The following is a 25159-nucleotide window of genomic DNA, read 5'->3' as shown; positions in this document are numbered from 1 at the left end:
CGAACTTAACAAGCTGTAGACGGAAAATATGATGCATTCAGGTAACCTCAGTAAATTAGACGACTTTATTCTATATGTTATGATGTTTTCAAATGTCACATTAAAAAGAGAAAATTTAGTTTTTGATGAGAAACTTCATTTAATACAGTGTGTATATGTGTTTATATCTGAGGGACATACAATAGATGTGACAGACTGAATCATAACTTTTTAACTCAAGCACTACCCAGCTAAGACCACTTGTAGTTTAAATATTTGCCCTTATTTTGTCTTTCCACCAAACTATAGAAAGTATTGATGGTGGTATTGATAAGGACTCAGATCAGCACTTTAATGTGCTGTACATAGAATTAAAAGAATAACAATGAAAAACTTAACCTTTAAAAATCTAAAGCATAAAAAATATACCTAAACTATAAAAGATGCAGTGATTAATCATGATTAATCACAGTGTAGTGATGTGATTAGCTTGATTAATTTTTTAATTGAGTAACAGCAATAATATTTATGTATACAGACATACAGTGCTTAACAAATTTATTAGCTCACCACCCAAAGTAAGGTTTATGCCACAGCTGCCCTAAATTAACAGCATTGGTAAAAATTGGTAAAACCAAAAGCACTGTATATATATAGGGTACATCTGTACTATATTGACATTTTTGAGCACAGGCCAATAAGATGCATTAATAAATGCAGTGCAGTAAGATGGGATTGATAGGATACAATGGGATATAATATTAACAGTATGATATTATATTATACAGTTTTGCAATGGGTTGGCATATGATACAATACAATGAAGCGGTATTCATTATAAGACACAAATACAATTTCGCATTGCACTCTACAATATAAATGGATATCAGCACATTATTGTCTCTATGGGGAAATCTGTCTAGAGCAGTGTTACTCAACCCTGCACAACCAACGAGCCAAATAGTTGAAAAATATCTTTGCAAGAGCCACAATCTAAGTGGTGAAGTAAAAGCAGCTTGAAGATCAATAACAATAAGTTAAAGGTGGCAAAAATAGTCAAAAAGCAACAAAAAATGGGTGAAAAGGGGCAAAAATGGGAAGGAAAAGTGGAAAAGGGGTCAGAAAGTAACAAAAATTGGGTGAGAAGTGACAGTAGACTGCAGTAGACTGACAGACTGTAGTCCTGTAGTTAAACACATTAGCAACAACACTAAAACTTTATTTAAAAAATAATGTTTAACAGTAATTTATGATCCTTCTCCTATTTACAACACAGCTGCCTGGCACTGATTAACCAGAGGCTGTTTTCAGGTGTGGCCACTCTGATTGGCAACCTTTGCACCAAACAATGGTTGAACAGTGTGCAAAGGTCCGTCAGGCTGCTCTCACTCTTCCTGTCTTCCTGTGGGCTCTGAACAGGGGTAAGTGAAAAGAGGCATTCAGCGAGGTTAGACCTGTGGGGAGAACAATGCATGTTTCCACACGGAAGGAGAGGCAGACAGGGTGCTATTGATTTTATCTGCTTTGCGACTGTAGTTTGCTTGTATAAGGGTTGAAAAGTTCAGAGTATAAAGGACGCATTGGAAGTTTTATTAGTGGCATGGAAAGCTTCATTTACTTGCTTTGGCTCAGCTGTTATTTCTTTAACAGCATATAGCTGACAATGTTCTGTTTTATCGCTACTTTTTACCCTTAAGGCTAAAAAATATCATGTAGCTGCACAGCGTGGCTCACAAATCTACTGTCAGGCATTAACAGCGGTCCCACAACATCGCCTACACAAAGACACGGTTTATCCCCTCCAGTCAGGAGTGATAATAATATCACACAAACACACCCTCCTATAGCCCCATTCAGCTGCCTGAGGAAGCTGCTATGCACAGAGCTGCTACAGCAGGTGATCGCCCTTATTTGGTAGCAGCCTGGATCATGTGACCACAAAATGGTGGAAGCTGTGAGCTGTTTGTAAGCTGAGCATCTCCACCGAGAGAGCTGGAAGCAGGAAATAGGCAGGGATCCTGGAAGCTCATCCATGATCTGAGACGGAAAACCAGGACAGAAAACCCCTGAGCCCCAGCAGTGAGGTGAGTGGATCGATGCTTTTTGTTCTGTGGAGATTAAAAGAAGAGAGACAGGGATATGGTCTTGTGTTTTTTTTTTCCTTCACAGCCAGCAGACAGGAAGCTAAGGAGAGGGAGGGGCTGCTGTCATCAGCACAGTGTTGTGGACGTGGATGGAGGATGCACAAAACAGCTGATGCTCATTTTGTTTTCCTGCAATCTAGGAGCCTTCCATGTTTCTGCAGCCTTCATTTGTGTGTATTCATAGGCGTGTGTACATATTTCTGAGCATCATCATCACAGCAGTCATCCCCACTGTACAGGAGTCTCTTTTTTTTCTCCCCCCTGCCACATCTTCCTCGTTCCAGGCTGAGCGCACAGACGGGGAACGAGGATGTTTCTCCTTTCATGCAAGTGAGCGCACGTGACTCACTGTGAATTTGCATCTCTGCCCAATCTGTGCTCAGGGAAGCGTGCTCTCATTCGCTTTGAATCAGCACTAGGAAAGAAAAAGACAGCAAGGAGGAGGGGGGGAAGAGCTTGTCATGATGTAACAAGCCCTGCCCCCCTCCTCCCCCTTGCTCCCTTTGCCCACCCCTCAGCATCCCTGCCTCCCCCTCCTCCAGTTTGAATGGGAGGATTACTCACCAAGGAAGATGACCTTTAACTCCCAAATCTTTCTTATTTCTCTCATCCCTCCCTCCCTCCTCCCCTCACCTTCTTTTCCCTTTTGTCCTCACACTGAGTTCTTCGATTACTCAGGAAATCCATTTGAAAATAGACGCAACTAATTTATTGATCAAGTGGAATCAATATGCAGTGTTTTACACATGTGGGTGTTTGGGGCTTTGAGTATTTGCTTTGTAGTAAAGTCAATACAATACTGGATTTCTGAAGCTGAAGCTAGTGTTTATAGTTTCTAGAAAAAGTACCCTTTTATTGATTTTATCAATCATTTACGGTCAAAATAATTTGCTTATTGATGAAAAAAAAACAGAAAAACCTTTTTATAATGTTAAAGTGAAAACAGATTTCTTCAAAGTATTTTCAAGGAAATAAAAATATGTCACATTATATAAGTGACTGCATGAATATTCCCCCCCCTTTCAAGTCAGTATTTAGTAGAGTCACCTTTGGCTGCAGTCACAGCACTTAGTCTGTGTGAAAAGGTCTAAATCAGGCTCAAACATCTGGACTCTACAGTCAATCTCTCCATTTGTCTTTGCAAAAGCTCAAGCTCTGTCAGGGATCAGGCATGAACAGCCTTTTTCAAGTCTAGCCACAAATTCTCTATTGGATTGAGGTCTGGGCTTTGACTCAGCCACTCCAGAACATTCACCTCATTGTCTTTGAACCATTTCTGTGTAGCTCTTACTAAATTTTCTGGGTCATTCAAGGTGTTTACAGACAGACACAGTTCTGGTTCTGACTATGGTTCCATTCTGGAGTCTCAGAACCTTGGGTGCTTTCTGGTGAACCAGCCCGTGTTCACACCAGTTTAATCAGAACCAAAGTGGGAGGACATGATGGACATGTATAACCATGTCCAGCTCCACTTTTGCCCAAGTCTTTCCTGTTGTCCCGGTATTTCTTCTTCAGTTTCTTGAGTTAATTATTTGGTCTGGTGTTCAGGTGAACCAGCCTTCGCTATCTTTTCCTCGTTCGGTGTATAACCTGCTCTTCCTTGTACTACTCTCCATCTTTACCTGGAATTCTGTCAATGCTCAGATCACAACCAAACATTTTTTTCCCCAGCAGACCACTTTTTCTCCATTTTCTGCTCATCTTCACAACCAAGAATGTGATACGCCCACTGATGATGTCACGCTTCCATAGAAAGAACCAACTATTTTTGGTTCCAGCTAAGAACCAACTTTTCAGGTTCAGAACCAATTTTTTTCCAGGTTTGAACACACCGGCTGGTCCAACATTAGGTTCAGAAACCTGAACCTTCAAGGAGCCCTGCCAGTCTGAAAGGCCTATCTGGTGCTGAGAAGCATCCCCACAGCATGATGCTGCCACCACCATTCTTCACAGTGGGTTTGTTGTGGTGGCACCATTTTGGTGTCAACCGTATATAGGGTCTTGTCTGGTGGTCAAAAAGACCCATTTTTTCTCATCAGACCAAAAGAACCGTCTTCCACTTGACCATGGAGTCTCCCACATGCCTTTTGGTGAACTGTAGTCCAGATTGAATCTGAGTTTTCTTCAACAGTGTCTTTCTCTTTGCCACTCTCCCATAAAGCTCTGACTGGTGAAGAACCCGGCCAACAGCTGTTGTCTGCAGAGTCTCTCCATCTCAGCTGCTGGAGCTTGGAACTCCTTCAGAGTAGTCAAAGGTGTCTTGGTGGCCTCTCTCACTAGTCTCCTTCTTGCACGCTCACTCAGTTTGTGAAGACGGCCTGATCTTGGCAGATTTGTGCCATATTCCTTCATTTCCCCATCATGGATTTAACTGACCTCTGGGGATGTTCAGAGCCTTAGAAATGTTTTTGTGTCCATACCCTGACTTATACTTTTCAATTACCTTTTCTCCGAGTTGCTTGGAGTGTTCTTTTGTCTTTGTGGTGTAATGGTAGCCAGGAATATTGGTTAACCAGTGACTGGACCTTCCAGACACAGGTGTCCTTCACACATTCACTTCACTCAGGTGATCCCAATTGCTGGACCTCTGTTGAGTTAAGTCAGTTTCTTTAAAGCAGTGGTTCTCAACCTTTCAGCCCAGGACCCTAAATATAAAGGTGCAAGAGACCAGGGACGCCCACTATACCTGAAGGTGGTTGAACAGCCATGAACGATCTAGAATCTTGGGCAGACAAGGCCGTCCATAAGGGGGATAAAGGTGAGAGCTTTAACCTGAAAAATAACCACTCTTACCGAAGAAGCAAGTATATTTTTTTATTCATTTGTGGTAGATAGCCTTCTTAAAAATGGGTTCAAATCTTTTTTGTTAAAAACAGAAATAAAATGGGTTAATAATGGCAAAAAAATAAGCAAAAAGGGGCAAAATTGGTTAAAGTGGCAAAAATGGGCATAGATAGTGGTAAGGGGAAATAAAAAGTGTCTGAATTGACTTTAAATTGGTAAAAATGGGTGTAAAATTGGTGGAATGGGATGAAAAATTAATATAAAATGTCAAAAAGGGTTAACTAAGACAGAAAAATGGGCAGTAATGGGTTAAACTGGTAAAAATGAGCAAATCAAATAGTGAAATGTGGTTGAAATGGGCTTAATATTTGGTAAAAAGTGGTTAATAGAGGCAATAGCGGGTCAACAGAGGCAACAATAGGTGTTAAGGGGCAAGACTTGGTTTAGAAGTGGCAAAAACAGGCAGGAAAAAAAGTGTTGGAAAGGGTTTGAAATCAGAAAAATGGGTTTTAAGTAGCAAAAATTTATTAAAATTGGCAAACATTGGTGGAAAAAAGTGATAAAAACAGGTTAAAACTGAGCAAAATTGGTGTGAAGTGGCAACAGTGTAATTTAAAAATATTCTTAGTTTCTTTCAGGCATCTGATGACCCTCTCTCAGTGTCTCGTGACCCCAAATGGGGTCCTGACCCCAAGGTTGAGAACCACTGCTTTAAAGGGTGTGGATATTTATGCAGTCACCAATTTTACGTAACATATTTTTGTTTAATTGACAACATGTTTTCACTTTGATATTAAAGAGGGTTTTTTTTGGTGATTTTTTTTGTCAAAAAAATTACAAATTATATTGACCATGATTGATTTCTAAAATCAGTTAAACATCCAAGGGGCTGAATACTTTTTAAAGGCACTGTATTGAAGGAAAGTAGTCAGATCTTTAAGCTGGGCAAAATCATATGCAACAGTATGGCTGATGGAGGATGATGTCTGTGACACTGATCTTTCTTATAATGTGAATATGTCACTATTTTGTTGACTATTGCTTGGTTCAATCTCTTGTAAAGTGTCTGTATATAAGGGATTGTCTGGTTATCTCAGTTGGATTTGATAGCACAGTATTTCCCCATGAATTGTTGTGCAACAGAGTGCAAGCCACTGAATGTAGAAGACTGTGCACTGCGCAGTAATCAGGTCACTCTCTGTGTTTGATGTAGTATCACAAGAGCCTGTTTATCTCCTCACAGGTCCTCCAGGGGATCCGGCATCACAGAGCAAAATGAACTCTGAGGGGGGTGAAGGCAGACCAGGTGAGTACGAGTCAAGCACAGCTTAGATTTAGATGAATGGCTACTCAAAGAGAGGGTTTCTGATTTATTCCTTTTATTCCCCAGTTCCTCCTACCTCTCTACCCCTGCAAGGAGGCGCCACTCAGAGAAAAAAACTATCAGCTCCTCGTATCAGCCTGTCACTGGACCAAAGCGAGGACGACCTCGGGGAGACGCCGGACGATCTCGACATTAACGTGGATGACCTCGACACGCCGGATGAGGGGGATTACCTGGACTACACAGACCATGAAATGGACTGGGAAGGTGGGTCATTTCAGCGTATCCTAAATGATCATGATAGTGAAGGACATTCCCTGGAGTAGAGCACAATGTAAACGAAACAAAGATAACCTAGTTCTGTCAAGCTGCTTCTTTTTTGCATCTTTGAATTGAGAGAAGTGGCTTTTTCTTTGCAAAGTCAAGGCCTATGGGAAACCTGAATAGGACAGAACTGTCATTAATGGATTTTCTAATAATAAGATTGACAGTTATTTGTCCTTTTCTTGTATTAGATCCCAACGCAGCCAATAGGAGTGGAATTTGTGAGCCTTACAATCAAATCCCAACCTACAGTGCTGAAGAGGAGCGTCAGGATGGCAAACTATGGAGGACAGTCGTCATCGGGGAGCAGGAGCACCGCATCAATATGAAGATCATAGAGCCCTACATGAGAGTCATCTCCCATGGAGGTGACTATCTTGAGAATAACCTGTTTCAGTCTAGTTTCAGACTACTTCAGTCAGAAAAATGCATGATTTGTAGCTACCGATTTTTCTTTATTAGCAGTTATTAATTGCATTTATTGCTGCTATTTATGTTTGGCGGTGTGGCTGTTCCAGGATCCTTCTGTCCTTCCATAAACCTGCGTGGAAACTGCACACATTCCTGTTCTTCCTCTGCCGATAAGGAAAGCCTCAGGCAGGGAGGGAAGCATCAAAAGCCCCAGAGCAGAGCAGATCAGAATGACGTTGATTCAGTCAGAAGCAGAGAAAAGGAGGAGCTGGGCGGGAGGAGGGTTGCAAGAGCAGCTTGCAGAAACAGGCAGAGCGTAGCCAGGCAAGAAGAGAGCGATAAGCCAATAGCGTGCTCAGAGCAAATCAGCTGACCGTCAGCTGATGAGGGCTTGTGCTAACACTGTGGCCCGCCTGCACCAACGCTATATGCTCAATTTAATTAAAACTTTGACCTAAAATTAATCACCCCTGGTGTAATATATCACAGTCACTTATCAGTTTTGAGCTACTTTCAGCAACTTTGCAGCTAACAAGATGTCAGAATGATGGCTCATTTTAGAAATGCCTCCTCTTACATTGGAGGACGGCCAACCAAAAAATTAGGAAATGAAGCCTGCAGGAAAACCTGGTGATGAGTTTTGTAATAGTGAGCTGCCATCGGAATGGAAACTCTTCCCTAACAGCATTTAAGACAAACAAAAATCATGTGACCATCCTCCTATTTTCACTTCATTCTTTGAAATTCTACAACCAAGACAGAATGCCAACCTACCGCACAGCTGGCATACAAACTGAAATTTTTTTTTTTTTTTTATAGACAGGTGTTAGGGGTTTTTGTGTGTCCTGCTGCTTTGTCTCTATATATTTTTACTGCAAACTATTTCACCCCTGCTGTTAAACAGAGCATGGGATTTTTAACACAGCTTCTCCGTACATCCTAGTTTTATTTTGTATGCATAAATTCTTTTACTTTGCACACAGAAACAACCTTATTTCACAAAAACTGCCAGGGTCTAAATTATTAGCCCCCCTGATGCTTATAGTCAGTTGTGTCTCCTTTTTGCTGGATAACAGCCTGCAGTCAGATTTTTAATGGGATTCAAGTCAGGGCTTTGTGCAGGCTGGTCAGTAATGTTCACTTTGGTCACCAGGAGCCACAGATGTTTGAGTCCTTGATGAGTTGTAAGACAAAGCAATGACCCAGACCAAGACATTTCCTTCTTTCTTCATGGTTCCTTCCACCTTTACGATATTCCCGGTTTCAGATGCACTGAATGATTCCCACGGAATAGTACTCCCACCGCCATGTTTCACCTTGGGGACGGCTTTCTTTGGGTTATACGCCTCTCCCTTCTTTCTCCAAATATAAGCAACAACTCTGTGGCCAAAGTTGGTCTCACCGGACCAAAGGACACGCTCCCAGTATCAGAATCTTTCCCCAGGTTGTCCTTAGCAGACTTCACCAAGAGGGTCTGGCTGCAGACCTCAACAAAACCTCTACACTGGAGCGGACCTCTGCACTGGGGTGTGCAGCGTGTTAGCTGTTGTTAGCATGACTACACCGCTGACTCTTACTAGACCTTAGCACAGCCCTGTATGCTGGGGCGTGCAGCAGCAGACCCCGACCCCTACACCCCAGCGTAGGGGTCTACGCTATTAAAACTCGAGTGCTTAGGTTTAGGCATTAAAACCCGAGTGGTTTGATTTAGGCATTAAAACCTGAGTGGTTAGGTTTAGGCATTAAAACCCGAGTGGTTAGGTTTAGGCATTTAAACCCGAGTGGTTAGGTTTAGGCATTAAAACCTGAGTGCTTAGATTTAGGGTAAGCCAGTGGGCAAGCGGCCAAAGCAGAAAATTCAGCTCGGGTTATATACGTCATCGCCCCAGCATAGAGGTCCACGGCTCGGGCAATGTATGTCACACCCCAGCACGGAGGTCCGCCCCAGCGTGCAGGTCTGTGGCTGAACGCTCAGCATAGAGGTTTGCTTGAGGTCTGCAGCCAGATGCATCTCAACTTTACACTGGCTTGAAGGTGTTTCTTCTGCAGAAGTGGAGTTTTACCTGGTCCATTCTTGTACAGGGCTCTAGTGATGGTCTTCTTTGAGACGACAATTCCTGACTTGGATAAGTCCTATACCAGGCTGTTGTTCTTTGGGTTGGTCCAAAAGAGGTGAACAGAACTGGTTATGGTTCCTGAAGATATTTCAGTTGTAACACTCTCTAGGGCCAAGGCTAGAAATATGAGCCCTTGTTTACCATTTGGATCATGTGACCTTAATTACCCTGGGAAGACCTAGGGGGTACACCCTCAGGTGAAACTAGGTCAATGACCGTCAGACCATTAGCATACTAATAGCTTATATTTCTAGCGCTGGCCCTGGACAGTTTTAGGACTGAAGAAGCCTTTTGGAGAGGAGGCAAAACAACCTTATCCAAGTCCAGCTGTTCCATCTGGAACAAGCTTTGACTATCAAAACCCAATGTTGGATTAATGTGAAAACCTGCCACTGGGTTGATGTCAAAACCAGACATTTAATTACTGTCACTCCCCAGCGTTGGATAAATGTCCATAACTGACTTTAGGTTTGGGTCATCATCAACAGAACTAATGAAGAAACATCTTTTGAGCTAACATGGACTAACTCCCTTAATGGTAGCCCATTTCTTATCTGAAGTGTAAATGTTTTGTTTTCTTTTATGCCTTTATAGATTTTTATTCAGGATTAAATCCTGGATCTTTAAGTAAGTCAAGTATCTGAGTTTAGGGGCCCTCCTAAACCCAGGGTTCACAGGCTTCACCTTTGTGAGCTTTAACTTTAAGCAAGAGCTGCCCTTAATACTTTTAAGGGTGGAAAGTTGACTCCTTCACAGTGCAGTTTGAATATTTCCCTCCTGTTGGCCCTGGGCTTAAATGAAACATAACTGTCCTCTGAAAACAGAGACGTCTGTCACTGAAAACTCAGTATCACCAGCTCTGTAATTTGGATAAAAGACCCTCTGTTTGAGTGATGCCAAATCTGGTAATGAATGGGTTTGTGAATAAAAGGAAATTACATTATTCTGAATAATAGTTAGAGGAAATGGCGTAGAGAGAGACAGACGAACAAAAGAGTCACAGATTGGCTGATAAAATGAACAAAAGGCAGAAAATAAGAGAGCAATCAAGCTATGAAAACTATGCTAATAAAGGCCACGAAACTCAAGCCAACAATGGAGCAAGGTCAAGCTATCTCTTCCTCTTACTTGTATTTTTCCTTGTTTTCTTCAAGGCTACTATGGCAATGGAGTGAATGCCATCATAGTCTTTGCCGCCTGTTTCCTGCCTGACAGCGACAGAGAGGACTACCATGAAATAATGGAGAATCTCTTCCTGTGAGTACAAAACTGCAATGACTATCACACTTTTTCTATTCAGCTTTTATAAATGTGCCTTTTTAATTTTTCTGCAAGCTCATTTGGTGTCAATTATGATTCGCTTTTAGCACCATATAAAAACAAAGTCTGACCACAGTATCCATGTCAGAATGAACTAGAATCATGCTTGGCGTCTTAGTGAGGACTGGGAGTCTGCAGCCATGCTAGCATCTCTTTAAGTCTCTACAGAGCAGCTAAATGCTAACATGAACAGTCCGAGGTACTATTACAACATACAAGTGTTCATCTGAACTTTTAGTTAACTCCTCAGAAAACTGCTCTGCCACCCACTTTTGGGTCCCGACCCACCAGTTGAGAACCACTGAGGTTAACTAACAACTTGTAAGAGGTAGATAATTCACTCCCTTCAAATCAGTATTTAGTAGAGTCACCTGTGGCTGCAATCACAGCACTGAGTCTGCTTGGATAGGTCTTAATCAGGCTCAGACATCTGGACACTGAAATTTTACTCCATTCTTCGTTACAAAACAGCTGGGGATCAGGCATGAACAGCCCTTTTCAAGTCCAACCACAAATTCTTTATTAGACTGAGGTCTGGGCTTTGACTTGGCCACTCCAGAACATTCACCGTGTTGTTTTAAACCATTTCTGTTTAGTTTTGTTGTATGCTTGGGGTCGTTGTCTTACAGGAAAATAAATCTTCCCCCATGCCATAGTTCTCTTGCAGAGAACTGAAGCACCCCCACAGCATGATGCTGCCACAGCTTGCATCACAGTGGGGATGATGAGTTTGTGGTGATGTGCAGTTTTCGGGTGAATATTTATGCTGTTTTTATTTCTGTTTTTGCTTTGACATTAAAGAGCCATGATTTATTCATGGAATTAATAAAAGGAGAAAACATCCCACAACATTTCAAGTATTTTAGCACCATTACTTTTACTTACACACCACTCACTAGCTGGATAGGAGCTCTGTTAAGAGATTCAAAGCCTTACAGAGCAGTCTAGACCAGTGCGCTCCTGTTTCAGACCTAAAAAGTAGTAGCCAAATCACTAGATATATCCAGGGGTTTCTTGCAAACACAAAAGTTGTATACAAAATGCTCCAGATTAACTGTTGTCCCTGTACATATCACATCTCAAACCCTTCTGTGATAGGATAGATGTGAGAGTCTGGCCTGTTTATGAGACCTCCCATGCTGAAATCTTCAGTGTTGTGCTGGCACAGTCGTATTTCATGCTTAGACATCCCACAGGCTGTTCCATGAAAGATATTGAGTAAGCTGGCATAACTGAGAGTTTTGGATGGAAATGAAAGGAGCTACGCCATGGTGTCTGCAGTTTCTGATGCCAAATGGCTTTAGGTCTGAATCCTTGTGAGAAGGAGTTATCTTTAGCTGGTGGTCAACGGTGTGCATGCTTGATGTTAGTGGGAGAAAAGATCACCGCAGTCACGAAAAACAGTGGATCTTCATTGGTGATTTGTTACCCGCAGAATGACATTGAATCAGGAGAAAAGGAGACTCAGACTGAGCTCAAAGCCGTCGAAGTTAGAGGAGTTATTGAGGAAACCAGAAGGACCGTGTTAGCCGAGGATAGTCAACTTTATTTTCAAAGCAGGTGACAGTGTGTCCTGCTGCGTGGGAAGAAGGGGAGAATTTGACAGCTTGTGAAGAGAAATGAGAAAGATAACAGTTTCTTTTGGCTTGAATCAAAGTATTGGATTTTAGAAAAGAGGAATTTTGATCGAGCTGTTGAGGTGGATGCACAGAGGGAAACAAATCAAAGAAAAACAGCTTTTCCATGAAGCAGCATTCATACCAATTTCTTGTAGCTAACGTCATAGAGGCGAATTTTTGAAGTACTGCTAGAATTTCAAATAGAACAACCCAGCATGTATCGATAAGTTTCTGCTTCTATTGTTGACTGTCAGATTAAAGAAACATGGCTCTGCAACTCTTGCTTTCACATTTCACCACTCTGGCGTCAGAAGACTTGGGTTTTTACATTTTCTTCTGGAATCTAAGATAACTGTACTGACACGAGCAAGCCTTTTACTGTCTGTCATGACGCCGACTGCAATGGTGCTTTTACATTTTATTTTGTTTAAGGTTTTTATTGTTAATACAGGGAAATAACTTAAAAGATTCTGTCTTGGTTGATCTATAATTTATCCAGAGATTCTGTTTTATTATTATATTTCCTTTTACATGGTTTATTCTGTCTAGATTATTCAGCTTTTTAACTTATGGAAGTGGTGTATCTTTTTCAAGAGGTAGACAAGTTGAAAATACATCTTTGATAAGAGAAGTAGACTAACTTTCATTAAGGAGATTAATAAAGACTCATGTACAGGGTGAGCTGTCAAACATTAAGAATCCATGATTTTTCTCCATTGTGCATATAATCAGTGTAGAAATACAAGCAGAAGTGAAAGACTAGAAGATCATGCATGTACGTTTGAATTCCAGTGCAAAGCAGAGTGACAGAGAGAGCACAAGCTGTTAGTAAAGTTGAGTCTGTAGCTCTTTTCTGCAAGAGACTTGGATGCATCTGAGGACCTCCATTTCACTCCAGAAGTCGGAAAATCGCTGCCATATCTCGTCTTCTAATACCAGAAGTCACTTGAACTGAACATCTTCTTCGTTGTATTCTCCGTGTGTCGCCGCCATGTTAAAGGCAAGCGCGCCAAGTAAGGAAATGCAAGTAGACGAAAAATTTGCAAGTTTTCGGGTTAACAGTCACAGCAATAATGTTACATTTATTTTAATGAATCAATTTATGATCCAAATTCACGTATCACTGAGCACAGACATAATATGTGATGGGAGACTGGCTGGCTGGACGTCAGCGTTGCCGCCATGTTGCCAGAGGCAAGTCGCTACACCATTCAATACAGTTGACAAGGATTGTGCAAGTTTTTGGAATGAAAAGCTCAAAGGGATTACATGGATTACATGGATTTTAATGCATCATTTATAACAAATACTCCATGTTATAATGATAACTGACAATGAAACAAAAAAGCAGAATCTGCTTTCTTGTATTTTCTCAGTTAAATGAAAAGATGTACTCCATGATTTAAAATAAAATAATTTTATATAAAATACAGTTTCATATATGAATAGATATTTTTTATATCGAATCAATATATGCATAATTATATATTAATCTGATCATTTGAGCTTTTTATTGCAATAACTTGCACAACAAGGCCTTTTTCACGCATATACGAAGTACTGCTGGTTCAACGTTTATTGTGCCGGACCACTGCCAAAATGGACTATCTGCACAAAAAACAACTTACGACTTATTTATATATACTTATATTTCACTATAAGTTATTATTTGTATACAGATCATTTTAAAATGATTCATTAAATCCATGTAATCTTGTCGTTTGGGCTTTTTCGTCCTAGAATGTGCACATTCCTTGTCTACTGTATTTAAGCATTTGTTCATTCAGGACACAGTCATACGCCCAGCCATGATCAACTGATGCCCAGCTGATCCTAATTGTCGCCTCCCAGCTCCAACAGCCAATCAGAGCTCTTTCTCTTAACACAGCAGTGTATTTAAATACTCCTCACTATTCCCTGCTTGTATTAATGCCGGAGAACCACACTGCTGCTGCTGGCAAAGCTTCACCTCCTCCACCCCAGCCTCCTCCTTTACAGCATCAAGCTAGTTTCACCCTCAGATTCAGATTCATGCTACTATGGATTAATTGCTTTTGAAGTTATTTTATTGTATTTAATACACACATGGGTTTCTAGCCATGCGCTCCCTGGAAATTAAAAGCATGCTGCTTGACTAACCCAGGGAGAATCTTTTGAGCAGAGCCTTCTCTGCCAAGTGAAACTGTATATCTATTTTGCTATAAAATGGTAAAATGTATGACTGAATAAGTATTTGGTAAATTTCCATTACATTTTTTTACAGAAATGGATGCTCCTTAGAAGCTTTAAGATTTTGAGATCATCTACCTTTACATATCATCCCCTACAGTTGAAATCTGATAAATTAAAAGCATGTCAACAGTGTGTGAATTATGAGAACCATGACTTCTATCAGGTGTAGCTGAAGTTCTTATATTAAACTGTGTACTGCATGTTTTTGTGTGTTTGTCATCAGCTATGTGATCAGCACGTTGGAGCTGATGGTGGCAGAGGATTACATGATCGTATACCTGAACGGAGCCACACCGCACAGAAGAATGCCTGGCCTCGGCTGGCTAAAAAAATGCTATCAGATGATTGACCGAAGGTATGTTTGCATTCACTTCCTTTGGTGTCTTTTAAAAATGAAAATCTCCCCTGAATAATAAACACTCCTAACCTTTGTCATGTTGCGTCTCTCCTGCAGGCTCAGAAAGAATTTGAAATCCTTCATTATTCTGCATCCATCCTGGTTCATCAGGACCGTTCTAGCCATCACCAAGCCCTTCATCAGGTAAATAACATCCTTTGTGTTGCTCGCTTTTAAAAAGACATTCCAGGCTATGAGAGAAGCAAATCAAATTTACAAACACTCTCAGGATCAAAGTTGATAACATTTTTGGTCCGAAAGATAAAATTATTTACATTTTCTTCATGGTTATAAACCTGCAAATACTGACTTTCCTAAGAGCCACAACAACGTAACATGAAATGACCAAACATAAGCATACTTGAATGCTAATCTACAAATTTTCTACTGAGGATATGTGCTATACACCAGGCGATGGTAGCCAATCAAATTTCAGGTGTATTCCTGTTCTACCCCCCTGGATCTACCCTTGCATTTGTCTTGTCTTTATGTTAGCAAGCTGGTGTTAGCATTAGGCTAACTGCACCTCCCATGGGTGTGGCTGCAGGCCATATATCTCTGTAGGCCATCGTTTGTCTGAGAGGCCATCTCTTTCAGATCAGAAAATGTGTTAAAACTTATGAAATAAAAGTGTGTGTGTGTGTGTGTGGGGGGGGGGGGGATCTGTTTAGGGTAAAGATAAGTGTGAGGTTAGGGTTAGGATACCAAAAGTTAAAAGTTAAAAACCTGGCTGCAAATCCTGATTACAAAATGTCTAAGAAAACCGAGTAAACCATCTTTTTACAGGAAAAACAGCTTGTCCTGCATGAAAAAATAATATATGCATAAGCTACATAGCTAACCTAGCTACAGTTGACATACCTAAAGCTTAGTTCACAAAGCTGTTACGTAAGCTGCGTAGATACGTTAGCTATGTAGCTTATGCAGCCAACGGAGCTACATAGCCATCTTAGATAAAAGCTAAGCCCACAAAGCAGCAACATAAGCTACATAGGTGCGTTATCCATGAATCTACTATAATTTTAGCTGCGTTTGCTGAAGCTAACTTAGCTACATTCACAGATAAGAATGCGTAGATGCCATGTTTGTATTTATATTTATTGCTACATTAGCTGGGTTTCCATTACACTTGGAAATGCGCAAAATCATAATAGCGCAATAAAAACTGGTAATGGAAACACCTGAATTTCAAAAAAACCCTAAAATATTGCTAAAAAGTTTTTCCACTTTCATGGGGAGGTTTTTTCAGGCATTTTGATACAGAAATATATCGCAAAAGTGTAATGGAAACACTTTTCCACATTTACAAGTCACGGGACATGACATACGGTGTCACATGACCAGTCACTCCGAGACAACATGGCGCGGTACGTGTAGACAGAAGAAGAGAAGAGACTTTTCTTAACATCATACTTCTACCCTTATACACGGCTTTTGCCATACATACAGACTTTACCTCTGAACTATCATCCGTTGCCTTCGTCTTTTGTTCAGAATTATCAAGGCAACCGCTGTAGATGTGACCAAAACCGTACCAACACGCAACAGGTTTTGAGCGTTAAGCTTGAGATTTTATGAGAATTGCAAGGCCTATACCCAAAATTCCCTTCAATGGAAACACATTCAAAGCGCAATTGTACTTAATCAAAATTTAAGAAATATCACTTTTATTTTGCAAAAAAATTTAATGGAAACCCAGCTATAGACTCATGCAGTAGGTCGCTAGTTTAACTATGCAGGGTTGTAATTTCACTTTCTTGTCTACCTGCCACTGTGGCTGGTAGATTTTGAATCTACCTCTGTATTTTAAAGAACAGCATAATTTAGTAAGTATACCTTAACTAGAAAAGCACTCAGAGAGCGCAGACCTCCGTCATTAGCCCTATCTCCCAATAGTGAAGAATCCTTCAAAAACATTCCTGGATCCAGACGGTGATCTGGATCACTCCCAAAATCTAATTCGCCGATTACTCCCTCCCCGGTGGGGTGGAGACAAGGTTAGGCAAGGCAATGGCTTCGCTACGTGTGAAAGTCATGGCAGATGGTGAATATTCCTCTATTCCTCCCAGCATTGTGAGTATTCTCGCTACAATTGGCTGTCTTTCTCTCTGTTACGCTCCGACTCGTCGCGTGCATCTTTCAAACTCGCTAAACTCAAAAACTTTGGATAAGTTACTCATGTCCACCATCTCCTGGTGTAAAGTGGTAACAGCGCAGCCCTATCTCCCAATAGTACAGAATCTTTTAAAAAATTCCTGGATCCAGACAGTGATCCGGATCAGTCCCAAAATCTAATCAGTTCTTCCTTATGCCATTTCTGACATCTCCTGAAAATTTCATCAAAATCCGTCCATGACTTTTTGAGTAATATTGCTAACAAACAAACGAACAAACCCACCTGATCACATAACCTCCTTGGCGGAGGTAGTAACTAGGGCTTTTAATATTCAGTTTACAGGCTATTTAATGAGAGGTAGTAGGTGCATGAATGACCTAAACTGTCTCTGATTATAAACCTTGTTTTTCAACCAGTTTGACTTTTATTCTACCATGCAGATGTTTGCTGGTTGTCTAACAGTCGTAATGTGGCGATTTCATGAATGTAACTGCCAGACTTTATGAATTAAGTTCAGTAAATTAAAAATAAATCTTAAACAGTGTATGGTTTGGATAAACGGTCTGTCAGAGTGGCGTTCAGAGACGTGGAGTCTGCAGCCAGACTTTCTCGCACAGAGCTGCTAGCATGCCTGTAAAGTCCTGTTCGAGTGTTCACTGGTCCTCTGTGCAAGATTTAAACCCTTTTAGCTTCACTTTTAAAGAAAACAGACCATAATTCTGTTTCTCCGATGCCAAGCCAGTAACTTCCACCATCTTTTTTTACGTGCCTGTCATTGCACTTGTACTTGTTTTTTACGTCCATGTTGCTCTTGTCTCAGCGCCAAGTTCAGCAGTAAGATAAAGTATGTAAGCAGTCTGGACGAGCTGCAGGAACTCATCCCCATGGAAAGCATCCAGATCCCGGAGTGTATCGTTAGGTGAGTCCCTCCTCCGCCCTCCCAAATGATTCACCAACCCAAACCTCCACCTTGCGTGACCTGTCTTTTTAAGTGACTTTATATTCATTTTGCCATTTGAACTCTCACCTCCAGACTTGACAAGGAGCTGAAGGAAGCGGCCGAGAACTCAAAGTAAGTACCAACTCTCCTGCCTCTCATTACTTCCCTCTGTGGCCCCCGCCTCAGTTTCATCCTTGGCTGGAGCTCTCATTTATCAGATGGCTCACTTTAAGATCACAGGGACTCTTCTGTTGGAGGAGGACCAATTGGATTTGGCTATGGTTGCAATTACAGGACGGAGAATGAAAAAAAGTTGCTAAAGATGCTAAATGCATTGCTTTCATCTCATTTATCATTAGTGTAAAATAAATGGGCCTGTCCTTATTGCAGAGTGATCTATTACACCGATAATAAATGCAGAAAGTATAGAATTCACACAAAATTCTCCTGACTTATGAAAAGTTCACACAGCAGCCATTTTTCTTTGACTTATACACAGAACAAAGGCATTTTGTGCTAAATTTGTGCTTGTTAGAAGTGCATGAAATATCGATTTATAGATAAGCAACTGGCAAGTGGAAATCTTTGATGTTTAAAAAATATGCAGACGTGCAAAACCTGAAGTTCTTTATTGTCCTTTCAGAGTTTTCCCGGAAACAAAAGAATCCTTGTAAGAGTCCAAAGTAAAATGTCCATTCTTCAGTGTACTAAACTACATACTTTGAGTACAAAAGTGTGCAAAGTGCATTCAAACTGAGAAGATGCTCAAATGCATTAGCAATTGCAGCACATTTCAATCAAGAAAAAGGCATCCAAGGCAAAATAAGTTTTTTTTATTAAAGTTAATAATGTTAACATACAATATACAATGCTTAACAGTGTTAACTTTGTTGACTAATTATTTTCATTATAGTTTTTGTTAATAGCCTTTTTTCCCTTGACAAAAACTAGTTAGTAACTAATAAAAACAAGAGCACATGGACAAAAACTAAAACAAAATTAATTTACATTTTAGTCAACAAATAAAAACAAGATGAAAATGTTTGACAGAAACTTTATCCAATCAGACCTAATTTTGTCATGTAGAAAGTAGGGGCAAGTTAGGCATATATCCAATCACAGCTACTTTGGCTGTGTGGAAAGGTGGGATGCGATACGAGGGAGATCCAATCACAACTGCTTTTGCTGCGTGGTGGCGGGGTAAGTTGGGGAGAGATCCAATCAGCCGACTAAATTTACTGTAAATTTCGTTGACTAAAATGTTGGGAAGTTTCGTCAGCTAAAACTAGACTAAAACTAAAACAATTTAGATGACTAAATTCTGACTAAAAAAGATATTTTTGGCAAAAGTTTATGAAACTAAATTAAAAAGTGCTTTCAAAATTAACACTGGTACTTAACAAATTTATTAGACCACCTGTCATATTTGTCTCAGAGACCATCCAGCATCATGAAGTGCTGTAATGCGGACTCTTTCATTTTCAGTGAGCTCTCCACGTTTTACCATTTTGAACAGGAATGAGGAATTTCAAACTGAATTCACCTTTTTATACCCAAATTTGAGCTGGCTCACTGGGCTTCTCTGAGAAGTCAGAAATAAATCAAGCATAACATTCAACTACTAAAACTATTTTTTTCTCTTCAGGAATGCAAGTAAATAACTATAATTTGACATATTGATCAAGAAATATTAATGTGCTTTACTATTTTTTCAGTTTTTTTGTAAATCAGTAAGTTTGAAAAATCATGGATAACAATAATAATTTAATTTTAGCATTAAAAATATCATTTGGGTTTAAGAGCTTCTACATATTGGTGTATTAACCATTGCAGAAACATAAAAATTGATTTTGGTTTTACCAGTGTTGTTAATTTAGGGCAGCTGTGGCATAAACCTTACTTTGGGTGGTGGTCTAATAAATTTGTTAAGCACTGTAACCTACATGAATTCAATTGTGAGTAAAAAATAGCTGTTAAATTCCGACTTTAATCGCTTAGTGTTTGTCAGGCATCTGATTTTAAAAGGAGGGGAAGAAGAAAACAAAAGCAGTGAAGACATTTTCACTTCCTGTTAGTGCAAAAGAGAAATGCACTGTATGACACACCTCCATGGCCTTTCCAGGAGTCCTGCACTAAGTCATCAGTGACCGGCTTAAGCCACGTCTTCCATGCTTCCCATGTCTTGATGTAGCTGTAAACCTGTTTCTTTTTTTTGCAACTTTTTCTAAATTTTTGATCCACAGTTGTGCTCGAATTGAACGGAACCATCCAAAAAAGAAACTTAGCAGGGTTTATGAATTTTTATGCTGTCAGTATCACTGATGTGTGCAAGAGGGCTTTCCCATGGAGTTTTTTGCAAAGTCCAAGTGGGCTTTTATGTGTTTTGCACTGAGGAGAGGCTTCCATCTAGCCTCTCTAAAGCCCACATCGGCTGCAGTGATTGTAGTCCTTCTGGAACTTTGTCCCATAATGTCCAATCATGTACATTTTTACGTGCATATTACATCACTTAGTTAACAAATTGTGGGTTATAGACTCACTACATCCCAGAGTAGCTGAGGTCTATGCTTCATTGGCAGATTTGATTATAAGATATAATGTCATTACCACAAAAGGCTGATAAGTCTATACTTTGCTCTATTCAGCTTTCCCTCAACCCTGACTGGTCTTCCAGTCCCTGCTGCTGAAACCACCCCAACAGCATGATGCTGCCACCACCATGCTTCACTGTTGGGATGGTATTAAACAGGTTTCCTCCAGACAAACAGTTTAGTCTTGGTTTCCTGAGCCAAGTTTCTCAGTCCGAGAGTCCTTTAAGTGCCTTTTTTTTTGCAAACTCCAAGCGAACTTTCATGTGTTTTGCTCTGAGGAGATGCTTCTGTCTAGCCACTTAGCCTTCCTTAGCTCAGTGGAGGGCTGCAGTGATGGTTGTCCTTCTGGAACTAAGACTATTCAGTTCAATTCAAAACACTTTATTTGTCCCTGAAGGACAATTAAATGGCACAGAGAGCAGCAGCATGGACGGACACTCAACATTTAAAACAGAGCATGTGCAAATAGCAAAATAAATAAATAAAAGGAATGAGAGGTAGTGCCCAAAGACACTCAGCTCTAATGTGCTACATGCAGTCACATGCAAGGGGACAACTGTCTATTATGGGAGAGAGCATCAATATGATGCTGTAGTAAAGATGGATTAGAATTTAGGACCTGGGCTGCTGTGGGGATGAAGGTAGCTCTCCTTCTTTGAGTCCTGCAGACTGGACAAAGCAGTCTGCAGCCTGACGGTAGCCACTCAAACACAGAGTGGAGAATGTGTGAGGGATCGTGGAGTATCCTGAGAGCAGTATGAATAGTCTGTTGATCACAAAGAGCAGACAGAGCTCTGACAGGATGTCCAGTGATTTTGGAGCAGACTTTTGTGATGGTATGAAGGCGTGTCTGGTTTTGCAAGCTGATTGAGTGGAAACGGCAGGTGAATGATTCTCCCCTGATTGCTCAGTTTTGCTGAGCAACCAACTCATGGAAGAGTGCTGGTCATGCCAAACTTCTTGCATTTGAGAATCATGGAAGCCACTGTGCTCTTGGGAACCTTCAGTATAACAGTTTCCTGTCTCTGAGCTCTGCAAGCATTTCCTGTGACCTCATGGCTTGGTTTTTGCTCTGATTGCATTGTCAGCTTGGAGGCCTTCCATAGAAAGTAGTGTACTTTTGCAAATCATGTCCAATCAGTTTAATTTACCTCAGGTAAAGGAGAAATGGGAGGAATCTGAGCTAAATCTAGAGTGTTTTTGCAAAGGTTCTGAAGAATTATGCAAATTTGAAATTCTGTTAAAATGAGAATAAAGGTGATTTTTCGACTGCAGCATCAGGCTGCAACATAAGAAAGTTAAAAAAGGTTAAGGCAGGGTTGTCAAACTCAAGGCCCGTGGTGCAGTTTCACCCGGCCTGCAGGATCATATCATATTGGCCCGCAGGTCTAAGGTCTGCAGATTTCCTCCAGTATAGAAATGTAAATTTGACCTTGAAGATTTTACATATCCTTTGTTAAGTCATAAAACTGTGAAAAATGATAGAGTAAAAATAATGAGATTGAAAGTAAGGAATAGGGCAGAGAAATGTGTTTTTGTTTTAATATTTCTGATTTGCATCTCAAAATAAAAAAAAAAAAAAAGATAAACTTAGCATTTTGACTTTTTATCTCATATGGGGAACTTTTAGGTTACAATTTTAAATTTCAAGTCATATTTTGAAATTTCAAGATCATGATTTTAAATTTAATCTCATATTTTGCCATTTTAAACTCTTAACTTTGACTTGTAATCACATATTTTGACTTTTTAAACTCACAATTTAGAATTTCTTCTTATATTTTGTTTTTTTAGATTCACAATCTTAAATGTTAAGTTATATTTCGGCTTTTTAAACACATGATTTTGTATTTTATCTCATATTTTGACCTAGGGCCAAGATCAAATCGCGGTATGGCGTGCTGCAATATTTAAATCGCAGACAGTGCAATATTTCTTTAACCTGAAAAGTGTCAAAATACCAGTTTGATACAAGCTTTTTTCTTTTTTTTTTATCCTTTATATCAGTCTTACTCAACCCTGCTCAACCAAATAGCCAAATAGTTGAAAAATACCTTTGCAAGAGCCACAATCTGAGGTGAAAAGTGGCAACAACAGCAATAAAAATAAGTTAAAGGTGGCACAAATGGTCAAAAAGCAACCAAAATGCGTAGAAATGGGCAAGGAAAAGTGGAAAAAGAGTCAGAAAGTAGCAAAAATGAGTGATAAGTGACAAAAAATTAGTTACAGTTGGCATAAAATGGTCCAAAAGTGGCAAAACCGTGAAAAAAAAAATGAGTGAAAAGTGACTTAAATGGGCAAAAGCAATCAAGATTGGCTAAAGTGGGCAAAAACAAGGAAAAAGTGGTATTTAATGACAAAAGGGAGCTTAAATGGGTGAAAATGCAGAGGAAAAAACTGTGAAAAGGGCAAAAATGGGATAAAAGTGGCAAAAAAATTGGTAAAAAGTTACAAAAAAAGTGTCAAAAGGGTCAAAAAAGTAGGGAAAATGTGGTATTAAATGGCAAAAGATAGTCCTAATAGGCAAAAATTGGATAAAAGTGGTGAAAAAGTAGCAAAAATGGGCAAAAAAGTAGGAAAAAAGTAGTCTTCAAAGGCAAAAGGTAGCTTAAATGGGTGAAAAGTAGGAAAAATGGTGAAAAGGGCAAAAAGTTTCCCTTATTTAGGGTTTTCTGGGGGAATAACATTTAAAATGAAGACAAAAGAGCCACATATGGCTCTAGAGGCACACGTTGAGTATCACTACTTTATACGTTATTCAAACCTTCAAGTATCTTTTTTATTTTATTTTATTCTTTACAAAATCTTACTTTTCTTGCTCATGCATTTATTTTTCATCAAAATGAGAATATGAGAAATGATCATCCCCTTCAACAAAGCAGTTGATACCAAAATGTCTATATGAGCCAAAATGGCAGTAAGATATTTTTATTCTAAATTTAGCCCTAGTTTAACTTATCTAATATAGTACTTGTTATAATATAGAATGATTTCTTGCTCATGTTTGTTGAACAACAGAAAAAATGAGGAACCTAAATAATCGCATTTAAAATCGCAATTGCAATATTGCAGGAAAAAAATGCAATTAGATTATTTTTGCATATCGTTCAGCCCTACTTTGAACTCATGGTTTTTACTTTCTATCTCATATATTTGACTTTTGAAAACATTATTTTAACTTTTGATTTTGTGTTCTGACCTTTTTAACTAATATTTTGACTTTTTATCTCAGATTTTGAGCCTTTAAAATTATCAATTTTTCTCCCCCTTAATTTATTACCTGTGAAAATAAGGTTGACAGCTTATGGTAAAATTTTTACCCCATTGGGCCCTCAGGTTAGACCTAAATTCAGATTTTGGCCCATGCTGTGGTTGAGTTTGACACCCCTGGGTTAGGGGGTCGGAATACTTTCTAAATGCACTGTGCGTGCCTCTATTCTCATGCATTTGAAAGGGCAGAATCACATACTTAACGATGAATTTTTAGTCTTAAACTTGCACGCTCAGTACTATGACACTATAACATATACTGGGCTTTCTAACCCAGAAGTCTGAATTCAGAGGAAAGTGGCTGCTGAGTGATCAGGGTCATTTGTGCCTGGAATCATAAGTTCTGCATTTTCAAGTTAATTAAATACCAGTGCATAACAACTATAAATTCTGCTCTAACTTCTTGTCATTTTTCTTTCATTCAAGAATGAATAGTTTTCTGCTGGGACCGGAGCCAACAGCAGCAGCAGGCAGGAGCGAGTAAGTCCTCACAGACGTTTAAATTCACCCACACAAGAGTAATGGCTCGGTGTCAGCAGTCTGTCACCCATACATAAACATACCCGTCTTTAATGTTTCTGTTTTGTTCTTTTTGGTTTTCGCAGCAGGCAAGACGAAGCCGGTGCCAGCAGCTCTTAAACCCAAACATCCAAAATGGATGGGTCACCTCAATGTTCAGAGTCACTGTTATATTTTACGGGTGAAGCTGGAAGGCCTGTTCAGCTATCGTGTGCGTGTGTGGTTCAGCGGTTGCCAATAAGTCACTGGAGTTTAATATGAAAAGATACAATCTTACACCCATTCTCTATGGCTGCTGTAGCATCTTCTGTACCTTAAACTTACAATCCAGAGAACTATACAGCCGAGCGTGATGCTTGGCAGCACCTCCAGAGTAGCATCACTGTTCACGGTAGGGTAGGAAATGCAATTACACACCAGACAGTGCACTGCGCAAAATCCATTTGTAGAGTCGATAGTGTTTGTAGTCGTGTGCATGAGAAGCAGTGAAGCAATAATATCATCCTCTACTGGTCACACGCTCTCAGTATTTCAGATAAATAAGCAACCTGTGTGTCAGCAACTTACAATAAAAGCACAAGGTTTCTGCCAAAAAGAAAAAAACCTTGTGCCACAGATGACCAAGTATTGCATTTAAGCAATCACTAATGTCTTACTTTACTTCAAATAGAAAATTTAACTTTAAAGAGTCTATGAAATGGGGTCGATATATAAAACTATAAGTGCAATCTGAGAGCATGTCTTTTTAGCTTGGTGAGTTTGTGTGTGAGTGTTTACCTCCAAACATCTCTTCAACTTCACTTCAATCATCAGGATGAAACCCCAGAACGTGAAGATGGGATTTTCTGTAAAGCACAATATCTTCTGTTTGTGTGTTTGTGCATGTCTTCTCATAGATAACTGACAGTCCTCTTCCAGTCGAGTCTTCTTCTGTGCCGTTTCGAGGATGTTCAGACCAATTATGGATCACTGTCTAGTAATTCAATAAACATGTACCGAAGTCTTGAGTGCCGTTCTCAGTCGTGTTGGATGAGTCAGGTTGACTTTGATTACTTTGCTGCCAGATTTTAAA

The 25159-nt window shown here is 39.9% G+C and overlaps 1 protein-coding gene across 4 annotated transcripts; it reads left to right on the top strand.

Annotated features, from left to right (window-relative positions):
- Window positions 1-569: 569 nt before the first annotated feature.
- Window positions 570-25090, top strand: prune2 (prune homolog 2 with BCH domain). 4 transcript variants are annotated; one of them, XM_041811774.1, is made up of 13 exons: window positions 570-1400; window positions 1827-2063; window positions 2149-2453; window positions 6151-6213; window positions 6298-6498; window positions 6747-6923; window positions 10238-10340; window positions 14478-14609; window positions 14709-14795; window positions 17588-17686; window positions 17801-17839; window positions 23995-24048; window positions 24174-25090. In XM_041811774.1, the coding sequence occupies exons 3-13, from the start codon at window positions 2273-2275 to the stop codon at window positions 24205-24207; spliced, it is 1170 nt and encodes a 389-aa protein (XP_041667708.1). In that variant the 5' UTR covers window positions 570-1400; window positions 1827-2063; window positions 2149-2272; the 3' UTR covers window positions 24208-25090. The 4 variants fall into 4 exon arrangements, with proteins under 4 accessions (XP_041667708.1, XP_041667710.1, XP_041667709.1 ...); XM_041811775.1 differs by having other exon boundaries at window positions 1314-1400; window positions 1677-2063; XM_041811776.1 differs by lacking the exons at window positions 1827-2063; window positions 2149-2453 and having other exon boundaries at window positions 573-1400.
- Window positions 25091-25159: the final 69 nt, after the last annotated feature.

This window comes from Cheilinus undulatus, linkage group 17 (genome assembly GCF_018320785.1).
Source record: "Cheilinus undulatus linkage group 17, ASM1832078v1, whole genome shotgun sequence".
Taxonomy (NCBI): Eukaryota; Metazoa; Chordata; class Actinopteri; order Labriformes; family Labridae; genus Cheilinus; species Cheilinus undulatus.
The sequence above is the reverse complement of the archived record's forward strand: the minus strand, read 5'-3'. Positions and strand labels throughout refer to the sequence as shown.

Coding starts and splice junctions, on each gene's coding strand:
- prune2 (XM_041811774.1), top strand. CDS start 2,273: ATGTTTCTGCAGCCTTCATTTGTGTGTATTCATAGGCGTGTGTACATA. Junction 6,214..6,297: donor GGGGGGTGAAGGCAGACCAG/GTGAGTACGAGT, acceptor TTTATTCCCCAG/TTCCTCCTACCTCTCTACCC. Junction 6,924..10,237: donor GAGAGTCATCTCCCATGGAG/GTGACTATCTTG, acceptor GTTTTCTTCAAG/GCTACTATGGCAATGGAGTG.